The 15,209-nt window shown below is 48.0% G+C and overlaps 3 protein-coding genes across 3 annotated transcripts; 2 read left to right on the forward strand and 1 right to left on the reverse strand.

Moving 5' to 3' along the window:
* Window positions 1-1,011: 1,011 nt before the first annotated feature.
* Window positions 1,012-4,128, forward strand: J3458_004947 (uncharacterized protein; the record flags this gene model as incomplete). The annotated part of the gene is made up of 4 exons (XM_066118514.1): window positions 1,012-1,118; window positions 1,185-1,448; window positions 1,530-2,215; window positions 2,618-4,128. The coding sequence occupies 4 exons, from the start codon at window positions 1,012-1,014 to the stop codon at window positions 4,126-4,128; spliced, it is 2,568 nt and encodes an 855-aa protein (XP_065976034.1).
* Window positions 4,129-5,577: 1,449 nt separating this feature from the next.
* On the forward strand, window positions 5,578-7,710 carry J3458_004948 (uncharacterized protein; the record flags this gene model as incomplete). Its single annotated transcript, XM_066118515.1, has 1 exon — window positions 5,578-7,710. One exon carries the CDS (start codon window positions 5,578-5,580, stop codon window positions 7,660-7,662), a length of 2,085 nt encoding a protein of 694 aa, XP_065976035.1. The 3' UTR covers window positions 7,663-7,710.
* A 1,316-nt stretch (window positions 7,711-9,026) lies between these two features.
* Window positions 9,027-10,285, reverse strand: J3458_004949 (uncharacterized protein; the record flags this gene model as incomplete). The annotated part of the gene is made up of 2 exons (XM_066118516.1): window positions 9,027-9,852; window positions 10,050-10,285. The coding sequence occupies 2 exons, from the start codon at window positions 10,283-10,285 to the stop codon at window positions 9,027-9,029; spliced, it is 1,062 nt and encodes a 353-aa protein (XP_065976036.1).
* Between the last annotated feature and the right edge of the window lie 4,924 nt (window positions 10,286-15,209).

Genomic DNA, 15,209 nt, shown 5'->3' on the forward strand with positions numbered 1-15,209 from the left:
TCAGCCCAGAATACATCGGGAATAATTAATACGGTTATCCCTCGGGCTAAGTCCAATTCAAATAGTTGTGAGCGTGCTGCAATCTTGTAATTCCATTAAAGAGAACTCTCGGCAATAGAAGTTTGCTTTTACAACTCTGAATATCTTCGTCTTCAACTCTTGTTTGAAAAAGACACGCTCCTTTCTCTTAAAATTTATTACCCCATCTCATTACTTTGACCTCTGATGCTACACTCGAGGCAGGGCTGCCGATTGCGTGTGGCTAGCATGTGTTATAAGCCGTCGGTCAAATGGAGCCCCTTTGCAAGACCCCTCGGCATCTTATTCGCTGTACTTGCTCTGCTTTCGTTGTCAAGCGGTCAGACATGTAGTAGCACAACTCCCTGTGCAACTGGCTGTTGCTCAAAGCACGGCTATTGCGGCTGGGGAGACGACTTTTGTGGCTCGGACTGCGTGAACAACTGTGATGCAAAGAAGGAATGCGATGCTGATCGGCCATGCAAATTTGGCTGCTGTTCTAAGCACGGCTTCTGTGGTCTAGGCGGCGACTTCTGCAGCCCCGAGAATTGCGTTGCCGGATGTCAAACCAAATCACAATGTGACCCAGGATGGGGTTTGGCCTATTCAAACCTCAGCACCTGCGCACTAAACGTCTGCTGTTCCAAACATGGGTTCTGCGGAACAACCGAAGAGTTTTGCGGTAGTGAGGTGGTGAAACGTCCTTCCTGCTCAAAGGGATCCATCGACCGGGTCATTGGGTACTATGAAGGCTGGGCCCCTGACCGACGATGTCATAGCATCTTCCCAGAGGATATTGTACCTGGAGTTTATACCCATATCAATTTTGCTTTTGGGAGTATCGACCCGGCATCATTTAATGTTGTTCCTAGCACAGGAAGAGACGAAAGATTATGGGAGCGACTCCAGTCTATTCGGTATCAAGATGCTGGAACTAAAATATGGTTAGCCATAGGAGGCTGGACGTTTAATGATGATGATCAGCCGACTAAAATGGCGTTTTCGGATATTGCAGCTTCTGAAGAACGCCAAAGCAAATTTTTTGCTTCGTTGATTCAGATAATGCAAACGTACAACTTCGATGGTGTTGATCTGGACTGGTAAAAGATGCTCCAACAAACTCAAAACAAACCTACACACCAAGTGACTGACGCTGAAGGTGATAGGGAGTACCCACGCGCACCCGACCGCAGTGGCCGAGAAGAGGATTTCAAGAACTTCCCAGTCTTCCTACGTCGTTTGCGTTCTGCTCTAAAGAACGCCAATTCAGAGTACGGAATCTCAGTCACCATCCCCATTAGCTTCTGGTATCTTCAACACTTCGACATCCGAAGCATGCAAGAAAGCGTCGATTGGTTTAATACCATGTCATACGATCTTCATGGCAAGTGGGATCTCTCCACCGACTATGGTAAAGAACATGGTGCTTTGTAAGTATATCGACTTGCGACCCCATAGCGTATAAAATCGCATTATAATAGTAGGAAGCTATGCTAACGGTTTCTCCAAAGTTTGAATGCTCACACGAACCTTACCGAAATTGCCGATATGTTGGATTTGCTGTGGAGAAATAATATTAATCCTCAGATGGTGAATCTAGGGTTAGCCTTCTATGGCCGCAGCGCAACAGTGGCAGACCCTGCTTGTTCCCACCCAGGATGCCCTTTTGTCTCTGCAGGGCGCGCTGGCCACTGCAGCAATGAGCCTGGAGTTTTGTTGAATACGGAAATCGACGACATCATTCGTTCTGAGAACCTAAAACCGACGTTTGACAAAGAAGCGGCTGTTAAATGGATATCATGGGGCACAGATCAGTGGGTATCGTTTGACGATGAGGAGACTATGCGACAGAAAGCGGACTTCGCAAAGTCTCTCTGCCTCGGCGGCGTAATGGTCTGGGCAATAAGCCACGACAACCGTGACGGAGATTATGCCCATGGTCTAGCGCGAGCTGTCAGCCATGAGCCGACAAAGTTGCCCGGGGGGGCTTTTATCACCCTATCTCTAAACATCAATTCAAAGACTCAGGCTAAGTACTGTCATTGGACAGGCTGTGGCCAGCCATGCCCTTCTGGTTTCGCCCAGGTGGTGCGCAGCGATGACTCTAAGAGCACGATGACATCCAGTGACGACTGCTTCTTGAGAACCGGAGCGTCTCGTCACTTTTGCTGTCCCAAGTCAAAGGCCACGCCGAAGTGTAGGTGGAGAGGGTACAGTGAAGCCGGCCAATGTACACCCGGATGCGAAACAGGTGAAGTTGATGTTGGCAGTTCCATGATAGGCTGCGCATCGTCTGGACATCAATCAGCCTGCTGCGAGGAAACGGAGTCGACAGCCCCCTATGGCCAGTGCAAATGGATTGGGGAGGCTCCAAACTGCTCGCCGGATATGCCTTATGCAGGCTGGTGCCCTTCTGACTTTCCTACCTGGGCATCTTCGTCACTTTACGGGCCTGGAGGGAGACGCTTTTGTCGAGTTGGATTCAGAACGCTCTGCTGCAAGGGCAAGGAACCCCCCAAAGCCTTTCAGAGGTGCGAATGGCAGTCAACTGAAAAGAATCTCTTTCCCCTATCAATGTGCGTTGACAATTGTCCACAAGGCCAAATTCAGATAGCCAGGACCAAAGCTGCCACACACAGCGACTGTTTATTGGCACACTTCCAGGGGTATTGTTGCGGCGGAGCACTGGACCCGGATGGCGACTTAGAGAGTCGTGGTATTTCCAACAATCAGCTTCTTGAACTTGAGTTCTACCTCAAATTATACGACGAGAACCCTACATGTCCCGTCTCACCCGGGCCTTTTCGTCGAGCTGCCTCTTCAAAGGGCCCAAGTGCCCTTAGCTATACCAGCTACATGACATTAGCATCCATTCTTTCTTCTGTTCTTACCGTCCCACAGGTGCGGACGGATATACAAAGACTTATAGAAGCCTATTTTGGATACTCTAGACAAGTGGCGAGCGTTGAGGAGTTACATGACTGGGCCAGAACCCTGTACGACAGCAAAGGCTTCTTCGCCGACTTCCTCTGCAGTCCAATCGATGCCACCACAGCCATCCGTCAAGCAAACGCCGCTGAGCGTGTATGCGTCGTGCCTTCTGGACATCTCGGGCCTCGAGACGCCTCAGCTACCGAGGGGCTTTCAGAGCAAGAGACCGGCACACCCTTTAACAAGAGGGTGTTCATCGGCCCTTGGACTGTGGGCTCCCTGCGGTTCGAAAGCCCAGCACACCCGAGCGTCCTCACAGCTCTCAATGGAGTGGTTAACGGTGATCTGACGTTGCATTATGCCAGATGGCTTGCATTTCGCCCGCCAAATCGTAGTGATAATATAAGGGATTTCGGATTGGAGATTGCGTATTGGATCGGCCCGACCCTGGGTGTCGTCCCTGACACAACCATCGGGAATAGATATTCATCGTCCCGAGCTCCCAATGCTAGATGGGTGGTTTTCCACTTGCACTTTCGAAGGGATAGCTACAGTGCCATCAGAGACGCAAGACAACAAGAATACGAGCCGGCGAATGAGGAAGGCTTCCCCGGCATATCCATGTTTAGAAGAATTAGCACAGCATCTTCGGCCACGGACAATTATTATGCAGGTGCCACCATCCTGAATGTCTTCCACGCAAATCGGGTTCAAGACTTTGCAGACGCCGATTCACGAGTTGCTGGGGCTGATACTATTGGAGCAAGTGGAGTGAATCACAGGTCAACAATTTTTGCGTGTGAGAATACGCGAAACACACGAATTCCAAGGCAAGCTCGGTGGTGGATTGGTGCACCAGCGCCAGAAGGTGCAACTGAACTGGAGTCCGCCATTGCAAGGTTTGGACAGCATCTCGTTTCCACCGGAATCGCTGATATGGCTTCATTCTCCCATCTATACCCTAATGACGCAGGCGAGACAAGCGCCGACAGAACGCGAATGCCTCTCCGAAGCTTCGCACCAACATCTCGGACTGATCCTATTTTCTACGAGAGCTGGGTAGCCGATTCGGCGTCTGTGGATTTTGCTGACTTGCATGAGAGAGTGCCACACGTTGGTACCCGGCCAAATTATGAGGATTATCAGGATATGATGCCACCACCGAGCAGGCCGAACTAGAAGGTCATTCGTGCCTCTCTCTAATAAATCCTGATTCAGATATTTGCTGTAAAGTCCTGGTCCGAGAATTTCACGAGGCGGCGGTCAAATTATCGACATCAATTGAGCCACACAAATGTCATTAAGAAGGCGAAGCTCAAAGTCCGCAGCGTAGAAGCTAGATATTGGAATGACCTTGAGCATTCTGGCGGGCACTCAGATGTGTGGCTTTTAAAAGTTCGACCAGTGCTGCACAAAATGAATTTTGTTACGAAAGTTTTGGTTATACGGAGGGTAGTACTCACAATCGATTTGGCCGTCACAAATATGCCACTTTTACAGGCATAATTGGGGACTCCTGGGGCTAGAATTATATTTAACATTAAGTTAGTCTTACTCTGTGAAGTGTTGGTGCTACACGGAGGTCACGATGTATGGAAGGCACGGGCCGGCACATGAACCTGACGATAGTTACACAAGGGCTCGACTCTCGAGAACTAGTTGGTGCCTCAGGCTTCCAGGCTCGCTTGCTCACCTCTTCTTTGTATAAATAAGGGGCATCTGCCCCCAGAGGCCTTGAGAATTCTAAGTACTTTTGATACGAGAGCGGATTATTAGCTGAATCGAATATTGTTCTAAGCCCTTGTCACACTTGGGGTAGTAACTCGATTAAGCTATAATAACAGTCTTGACTCTTTGGTGCTAAGGGACCTTGGCGTTCAACTTCCTTGGTTTCTCCCAAGGCCTAGATGGACAAAAGCCAAAGAGCTCTATTTATACAATAAGTTGAGGAAAGCCTTGTGCCCTAGGTCCCGTGATTGTAGCGCTCGTGTAGCCGTGTGACAGACATGGTTACTCATTACAGTTTTGGCGAAGCTTCTGATCGGAGAAAGACTATGTTCATGCCTTTCTTTTATTTGTTCTTCAATTCTCTGATTCAACACGCTGGCCGCCATGATGCTTGAACCCCATGACCTCGTGGTTGTCTGACACAGTGCATCAATATGCATCTATCGCAACGAAATTGCGCCCTAACTTCTTAGCAAGTAGGGCTGCTCCGTATCTATGTTCCGATAGCTATATCGCTATAGCCAATCCTCTCTCTGCTGCATAAACTTGCATCCATGAATCCACTCTTGGCACGAATAAATGGAGAAAGCGGAGAAAAAGACTGACTTTCGTACTAATGTCAAATTCCTTGGGACCAAACGATAGCTGTGTCGTCCCGTCTTGCGTTCCATTCTATGCATATTCCGAGGGACTCTTTACGCTGTCACTATCAATGTATCCACGCGGCTATTACGTATTGTTTATGTACGTGGCCCCTATGCGCGTCTGAACAATATCTTAACTAGATGGGGAGAGAGCGGGATGTAACTCCATACTTTTCTCGCAGATGACTTCAATCTTGGGACTTCCATTCTCATTTTTCGATCGCATTTGGGTTTTGAAACTTGTACATCTGGCGACATGGAATCTCACGATAAAATTCAGCCTTCTTTAGCCTCTTCTTTTGATCACCCCGACACACAGCGATCAAACACCTCGGGAAGGGAGGTTCGAGTATGCCTAGACGACGGAACTATTTCCAGTGACCTAGTCCAATCAATATTTTACTACGATGCCAAAACCGTCACTCGTATATTGGACGAACAACCTCACCTTGTCAATAGCAACGTGGTTAACTTTGCGGAGAGTTATCGCAGCTGGAGACTGGGCTGGATACAGCTTGACGCGGGTTCCCCATGGCCACCATCTCCAGAGTGTGCAAAACTCAAAAAGAAAACGGAACCACTCCTTCACTTTGCTATATACGCATACAGCTGTAGGATGGGGAAACACTATGTTGACAGCGTACCTGATGAGGCTGTCAAAATAGTTGAACTACTGGTCCAAAGGGGTGCAACCGTTGGAGATGAGAAAAGAGACACATTGATTGGCGATGTTTGCTACCGTCAAGATAGTGCCGCTATATTAGAACTTTTGTCTCGCGCCGGAGCTGATCCACTCGGCCAATGCATCACGGTTCGAGAGGAGTTGGTAACAGCTGTTGAGATTGCCGCAAAGGCCGGTGGCCACCAGTCGCTTGCATGGCTTCTGGACTATGCTCTCTCCCAAGGCAAAGCAATTGATGATTACATTGAAGTACTGCACACTGCAGCACGCAATGCTTATGAAAAATGTGTTCTGGAATTTCTCAACAGAGGAGCAGAAAAGCTGATTAATCGCAGAATTCAACCTAGATTCACTGCTTGGGGTGCAGCTTGTACGCCTCCATCGGATCCAGAACGCGGGGACACTGCTCTCACAGAGGCAATCTTTTCCACCAGCATACATGATGAAACCTTGGATACCAATAGACGCCAACGGGCATGGTTAATGGACGAGAGCACGGCGAGAAGGGAGCGCGTTGCTTGGAAATTGCTGGAGAAAGGAGCAGAAACCACCATCAGGGATTACTACTCAAACAAAACTCTGATATATGGGGCATGTACATGGGCTAGCGAAGAGCTCTTCTCCCGTTTGATTGACATGTCCGGCCATGATCTGAACGAGACGTTCCACGAGACAGCAGATAGGTTTCCTCCTGGGCCGGCTAGATGGGGAGGAGACGGTGTTGGATATCTTCATATCGCGGCATTATATTTCAATGCTGAGGTGGTGAAGCATCTATTATCCAGGGGTTTAAAGCACCAAACCGACCGATTCAAACGGACTGCTCTACATTGGCTGGCGTTGTCAGACGAAGAGTACAAATGGGCTTCCCCGTCCGAAATATATTACGGAGAGGTTCCGGAGAATCCTAACATACAGGAAAATCCTGCCCCGGCTTTCGCTGTAAGGACAGCCACTTATTTGATTGACATCGGACTGGAAGACATTAACGCCCAAGATTCTTTTGGTCGGACGCCATTGCACTATGCTTGCGCAAATTTGATGTCTGAGCTTCTCAGTTTTCTCGTATCTCGTGATGCGGATGTCAGTCTTAAAGACCACGAAGGGTGTACGCCGCTTCACTTGCTAGCCAACGGAACCGGCATGAACCATCCCAGAGATTGCGCGTTTCCGGTCGAGAGCACATACCTGTGTTTCAAAGCATACAAGAAAAACATTGACATCGACGCAAAAGACAGTCTTGGGCGCACGGCCCTTCTTAAAGCATGCAAGTCCCACGCTGTAAACGTCGCGAAGCTGCTGCTCGCGATCGGAGCAGATCCGAATGTTGGCGACAATGACTCCTGCACGCCGCTCCATTACGCAGTTTCTTTTCCAGAGTGGACGCTGTCATTTCATTCGCTACAAAATTCCCGTCGAGTGATTCCGAGGGCTGAAGAGCTGAAAATAGCTCTTCTTTCTGCCGGAGCCGATGCCACAAGGCAAAACAACCAAGGGCAAACAGTGGCTGAAGTTGAGCTGAAAGAAAAATTAAACTACCAACAAGAGATGCTTGAAATGAGGAGGATCATGGAACAACCTGTCAAGCCATATATGGGTCGAGGCCGAAGGACTCGTGGGATCAAGCCCGCGGATCCAACGACATTGCGACAAAGTTAAACTTGATCTCAAGTTAAATAGTTGTGGCCAGAACTAAAATTCAACCCCAAATAAACTGTTCTTCTATTTTATTGTATTGTTCCTTAATCAAATCTCGAACATGAATGGGCAGAAAGCAACCAATCTTTCACATCCGACGCAACTCCAAAGGGAATCGAAGATGATGTCAAAGGGATAGATAGACCTGATAATTGCAGCTATAGCGCTTTGACGTCATTCCAATGGAACGACGCAGTCTATATTTCACAAAGAACTTGAAAGCTGCTGTGGAAGAAGCCAGCATTGAACGAGTCAACCACATGGTTCGCCTCGTCTCATCATTAGAGCAGGACATTGTTATTGTTTGGGAGAAGCTTGAAGTAGGGGCGGCCAATATCGCCCTCGTCCACAAATCAACAGTGCTGCTGGCTTGAGGAGCACCAATTTTGTGCTTTCTTTACAGTTTCCTCTCACGTCTTCATACACGGATCTGCAAAAGTCATGCCCAGACTCTACGTTGCAAAACTGAATTTCTGTAACAAGTAACACCCTCTCATTCACACACACGGTTGCCGTACCCCGTGGCTCACCTGCAACTCGATGAAGTAGCATTTTGAACCACGCTGTTTCGTTCTGAATTCCTTTTACACCTCTCGAGAATAAAAGATGAATTTCTATGCGGATTCGGAGAACCCCGGGTATAATAAATCACTAAGTTGAGACAAGCGCCATGATTTCAAAGCTGATCTGCACACTACCCTTCACCAAGAGCCTCTACTTCAGCCTACTACATGCGAGCAATAACACGTATAGTCTTTGTGGAACAACTCACCGGGGAAAGATGGATCGTAATTGGACTCACATTCATACTAGTAAATGGCCAAACCCTTGGAAGAAGCCGCGCTGGGCAGGGAGGAATAGATTTGCATCACGAAACGAGACAGGCTCCATACCCTCAACGATGGATTCACGATAGGTGTCCTGCCTGCATTTCTATTGCAGCCCGGAACGTCTCGGCGCTTACACCGTGTTGTCCAATGCATACGCGAACTGTGTGTCACGGCAGCTCACCCGTGTTTAGCACCGGGCCGCCTTCGTAAATGCAGGATAGCGTAATTGAGGGGTAAGAGAAAGGAGCAGAGATCGAGGAGAGTGGCGAGGAGAGCAAGGCCCGTTTACGAGCTATCCATCTGCATGTTCTGTGAGTTTGGCCAGTACAATCTACGAAGAGTACAGGGAGGCTTACGCCACCACCCACCAGACAAGATGTCGCTTGATTTCGAGCTCATCCTCGAGGATGCTAATGAGGAAAACGCACGATATCTGATGCCGAACGTGCGAGACGACGATGGAAAGCCACAGGTGCAGCGTCCATGCATAACGGGTTATGACCGAACGGGAAGTGCTGCCCATATGGACGAGACAAGGGTAGAAATATCATAATTCCACTCCTTATAGTGATCTAATATCACGTCAGTAACGTTGACGCTGAATTGGGCGAGTGCGAGATCCAAGAAGCTGTCATATTCGTCATACCCACGGGATGGTGGTATATCCAGACTGGCACCATTCCTCAAAAGTAATCGGACAGCCTCAGGGGAGTCTAAGTCGGCCGCAAGGAGTACCGCGGTCCTGCCAGCTTTGTCTTTCTCATTTATGTCGGCACTCGCGGATATGAGTAAGTTCAGCACTTGGAGAGAATTCATCCATGCGGCCTCAAGCAATGTTGTCCTCCCGTCTTCATCTTTCATGTCCAACCCAGCTCTTCTGAGAAGCAGCACTTCAGCAACTCGGGGATCGTCGACATATGCGGCGAAGTGAAGAGCGCAATTAAGCTTGTCATCTTGGGCATTCTTGTCTGTGCCTGAATCTAGTAAGAGTACCAAGATATCCACGCGCCCTAATATCGCAGCTATGTGAAGAGCCTTTTCACGATCCTGATGAGTAGCGTGTGGTAGCAGAGCTTGGACAATCTTGATATAGCCGCCTTGGCGGGCAAACTGTAGTGCTGTACAGCCTCTCCTATGCACCGCGCCCGCGTCTGCACCTTGATCTAGCAATCCCTTGACTATGTTGGTGTGACCTCTCCGAGATGATGAATGAAGTGCAGAAGTTGTTTTAACGTCCGTGAGATTAACGTCGGCTTCACTTTCAGCAAGTCGAAGGAAAGCCTCGTAATACCCGTATTTTGAGGCAACTTGAAGTGCTGATCTACCTTTTCGAGTACTAGCGTTACATGGCAGCCCGTGTTTAAGCAGTGATTCTGAGCTGATTGTTTTAACGCGAGCGGTAAGAGAGACAGCTCAATGTTTACATCCATGGTGACCCTCGAGCGAGTATTCGTGCCAGTTGTGGACGGTCTCGCCATGCTAGTCTCCTCTAGCCCCAGAGGGCAAAGAGCTATATACCCATGATCGCTCTTAAGGGCTACGTGTAGAGCTGTCTGTCTCTGACGGTTTGCAATATTGACATTCGCGCCGTATCGAATCAATGCTGAAGCAACCTCACAGAATCCACGACGGCTTGCAGCGTGTAGAGCAGTGTCCCCATTCTGATCCGCAATGTCAGTATTCGCTTGAGCACTCAGAAGCCGATTCACAGCATCGACATATCCGTTCCTTGATGCGAGATACAACGGGGACATGTTAGCCGAGTCAAGGCAATTGATATCCATCCCCGCAGCACATATCATTGCTATGAGGCTTGATTCCCCATGTCTCGCGGCGACATGTAGAATAGTTTGACCTTGGAAAGGCCCGGTGCGATGAAAAATAAGTTTAGGCTTGAAGAAACCGTAGAGCCTTCTGCTGATGGTGGTATGACCCCATTTCAGAGCTTCATGTAACGGGGCTAGCCCTGAAGTATCGACATCTCTAGACCAGCTATGGTTTTTTCCACCCAAAAGAAACTCCACCAGGCGCGTGTTCCCAGGCTTGGCGGCACAAGAAAGAATTATATCAAACTTTACGCGAACAAAGCTCGGTTCAAGCTTACACAGCTTGCACAAAGCATCATCGGACCCAGTTGCGAACGCCTCCATAAGTGTTGTTTGTTGGGTTCATTCATTACCTCCTGGATATTTGACATCGTCAAGATATCGCCAGCTTGGACAACAGCCAAGAATACCAACGACCACTCGGTTACTTGTTCGAAATATGGCTGCGAGATCGCTCGTATAGCGATATCGACGGCTTGAGCAAGTGGAATTCGAAGCACACCGTGAAGGTTTGCCGGTACATAAATTCGACTTGGTTGAAAGCTGTCATCTGCGACAGCTCTATGACGCAATAACAATGTCGCCCAGTTTTCCCATCGTTTATCAACATCAAGGAAGATTCTGACTTGTTCATCCAATTTCAGTGGGCCTAGTTGAAGATGCTTGTGCCAGTTCTGAGCTGAATACTCAAGAAAGGGTATTTCACCCCAATCAAAATTACACCACCATGGGCATTGCTAGTTTTCTTCGCAGACATATCCCCAACTGTGCTGCTTGAGGTTTCTTGGCTATGTGGGTGAGCGCTGAGCTGGTGAGATAAATATGTCAAGCAACGCCGAGCGATATCAGAATGAGCATTGTGGCCCATTCTGCACCAGGGTATTTCAGGCTGGGGTTGGTCGAGAAATATCCAGAAATGCTCGTGTGTTAGGTAAATGGTGTTGTTGTCGATTTCTACTACACCGCAGAGCATATTATCAAGGGCTTCTGCGACGTTAGACGAACTCCTGTCTTTCATTTGAGAGTCGCCGTTATCATCGCCTTCTGGAGTCCGCAACGCCACACCCAGTTCATCGCATGTTAGTGGCCGCATGGAATGCAGAATCCAGCATAACGCGTCCTTTACCAAGGATTGAGAACTTGGGGGAACCAGCTGCAAAATAGTCGAAAAAGCGCTGTTGTCCGTCGAAAACTTATGCACGGTCTCCTTCACGGCTGCTTCCGTGGAAAATGGTAGGTGTTCAATGTACCGAAGGAAATAGCGAATGCGTCGGAGTTCTTTTGATTCTATGAAGATATGGTCCAGAATGGTAATTTTCAATGGCACTAAACCTCGATTCCCTTCGCCCACGAGGTCTAATTGCTGTTCAAGGTATTTTCGCAATTCAGCATGAGCCTCTGCTTGCCCAAGGTTGACTTCAGTATGAAATGCTATTTTCTCGAGTAATATATCAGACAAAGTGTTTTCCATGATGATGATTTTGCTCGAAACTTCATTCGTTTCAGTCAGTGCAGCTAGGTCTACAATTAGTAACTCATGGGAGTCAACAGATTCTGGTAACTGCGACTGATGGACCATGCAGAAGACCTGATTGCACCCAGGAAAGCATAACAAGGTTTCGAGACTCTTCCATAGGAGCCACTCAACCCAAAAAATATTGGCTGTATGGATGGCACTCCTGACTTCATCCTGGTAAGTTGTAATTTCGAGAAACAAGCGCGGGCAACGATAGATGATTTGTGATACTAGAGATGCCAGAAGCTTTGCGCGTTTGTAGGGTCCATTTGCGTGTTGATCGTAGGGGGCAGTGATAAAAACATCAGTTCGATTCTGTCTCATGTCCCGAATGGACGCAATAATAGAGTTCAGGAATGAGGTTGGGTCCCCTGTTGGCTTTATTGTTAGGACCTGCAAGTGCCTGGTCGTCGAGTTCACCCAATCATTCAGCACAGGTTCGGATAGGATCCAGTCGCAGAGATGCCTGTAGATTGGCTTGGACTTTGGAACACGTCCAACTCGCAAGTCTACCTGGGAATAGAATTGCATACTATTCATAGTCCCTACATTTTCCTAGGAATCCGTTACATAAGCGTAAACGTGTTGGTATACAAAGTTAAGGGAGAGGCTAACGAGCTCGGGCATCTTCGAGTAAGTCACGCGAAATCTTATCGAGTTCGGGCACGCCAGACTCGTCAATCCCCTAGTGACTTCTGTCAACACCGATTTGGATTTCGTCATCTCTACCACATGTTGCAGCGGATTTCCCGACTACATGCGGAAGAATAGATAATATAGCACAAATCAGTTTTCAAAGCGCCCAAAACGGAATCGTAGAAGGGCAGATAACGAAGTGCTTGTGTCTTACACTTTCATAGTTACCGGATTCAGATCGATTTTGGAAAATATTGACGATCTGAAACTGGCCATCAATAGAGCCGAAGAATTGAGCCAGTTTCTCATGGAAGGTAGAGAGTTTACGCGCCAAGTCCAAAACCCAGGGACCAGGCATTCTACTGGACGACATGCAGCATTCTAGATAGTGTGTAGTCCCATGGGAGAGCGTCAGAGGCTCTCTGCGCGGTGCCAAAAAAGAGCTAAGAAAACGTAAAACAAGATTATTTGGGTTATCCAAGTCCAACACCGCAGTTGAAGCTATGCTGCCTTGAGTTGGAAGGGGCCCATACCATCAGTGAAGTGTTCTGCAATGTGGCTTTGTACCTAATGTCCCTTGAAGCCACGACAAGAGCCTGTAAGTGAAATGATGTGTAACATTTCAGCAAGGGCTCTGCTTCAGTCGTTTTCATTTGGGGGAATATAATATCACGATTTCTTCTTACCCTTTGCAAGACTGTGCCGCCAATATCGCGTGCTGCGAAGGCAAGGGCAGGAGATGGTCGAGACTAGAAATGGTTCCAATATTTATGGCACTTGAGATCCTCCAAAGGAACACGAGAACTTACCGCGCGGCTATCTCCATACTGAATCTTAGATGTAGAGTCGTATTCAGATTCAGAGTCAAGGTTGTCTTCAATAACAAATGATGTATCTCTCAACAGCTGTTGTGCAGCTTTGTCAAGGGCTGTGATTGGATTGTCATTAAACGTATTAGATAAAGTGATGTCTATACTCTCGACTTTTTCGGGCTGCGGCGGACGAGGACTAGGCACCCAAATCCAAACGTTGAATAATATGCACCGCTGTTATTGGCTCCTGTTCAGACGGCTAAGGTCCAGGGTATATACAATAGTCTGGGAGATTAATTGGACTGCCTTGGTCTTGCAACCATGTGTGATGCTTCGATGCCTCTAATAGAGTTTTGTTGTCCGCGGAGATCCATCATTGAAATGGTATTCTTCTCCGGGTGAGTCTTGTCGACTTCGTATTGAATGCTAATTAAAGTCGGCTAAGTGGAGGCTCTCTCCCTTCAGTTCAAATTTCTTTAAAAGTGCGGCGATGAGATATACAAGAGGAGTTGACGTCTGTTTCCTCAGTGAGAATCCGAATAGAAACTCGAAGGTCTTGGGCATCAGCCTTGTGCATCAGAGTTGTCAAATATCGGTTTGTTGGGGACAACGCTGACACATGCATGTTAGCAGGCACGTACGCACAATACATCTCGGTACTTCGTTTTCAACAAGAGTCTTACAAATGAAGCGACCATCCTTCACCGGGCTGTTCGTAGGTGGCCGATTGAAAAAACCATTGACAACCAGCTAGTACTGTATCTTCAGGCGATTATGACATTTGCACTTCGCAAAAGCCCAGACATGTCAGGAAATCAAGGAAAAAATGGGACTGCCCTCCACATGGCTGCTATAGAGAGCAACAACCACGCACTTCGATGTTTATGTGACGCGGTAGGGGATGACGCACCTAACTTTATTCACCTGCCAAAGGCGAACGGAGAGACATGTCCTCATATCGCAATTGCTCAGCACATGGATGTGGTTCAGTATTTGATCGACAAGGCCGATACACGAACCTTCATCCAAAAAAGCAGCCTCGGGGAAAACAATATCGGCAACACGCCTCTCCATGATCTGATCAAATACACGCGTTGTGCCATTGATGATCCCTATCCAAGTTGCACAATTTCAGGAAGCTGCGACCTATGTATCAAAAGAAGACGGAATATTCAAACAGATTCAAAGCTTGGTCGAAAAGCACCCTGGTGTCTTGAGTATACAAAACTCGGATGAACAATCTGCTTACCTTTACCATCTTAGGATCGGCCAAGACGCGACTTCGAAAAGGACACCTCAAAGAATAGGTTCAGCAGCTATAACTGGAAGCAAAACCTCACATGTAGCGAGCCCTCAACTCAAGTTGAGCGGGTCGGGAAAATCCATGGCAGACAATAGTAATCCCAAGCGAAGAGGCGAGCCTGGGATTAATACAAGCGGCTCATCACTAGTGAAACAAGCGTCAGAGATATTGAAGGAGCAATAGAAGTGCAAGCAGCCGCATCAATCCAGTCTTCCTAAGAGAGTGGAGAATTATTTGAAGGAGAATGCGTCTAAGCTGGGAAACTTCGAAGAGGCTTGTAAATGTCTCTTTGGAAAATGTAAGTGGCCAGTGAGACATGACCAAACAAAAACATCGGATCAAACGGGCATCGCTTACAAGGCTCCTTGGCGCAGGTGATGACCAGCAAACTAGCATTCTCCGACCTGGCCGATACCTCCCTGCTGACGCTCAGAAGTGCTACAACTCTCCCAGATATCCCCTATTATGTCCCAAGTGGACTTGGAGGTCGCCTCACCCACAGACTCCGAGGAGAACATGATGGAAAACTGGAAGGAAGATATGAGAAATCTCAAAAACATATTCCAATTACTTCGAGACAAAAAC

The sequence above is a fragment of the Metarhizium acridum genome (genome assembly GCF_019434415.1).
Source record: "Metarhizium acridum strain ARSEF 324 chromosome Unknown scaffold_31, whole genome shotgun sequence".
Classification (NCBI taxonomy): domain Eukaryota; kingdom Fungi; phylum Ascomycota; class Sordariomycetes; order Hypocreales; family Clavicipitaceae; genus Metarhizium; species Metarhizium acridum.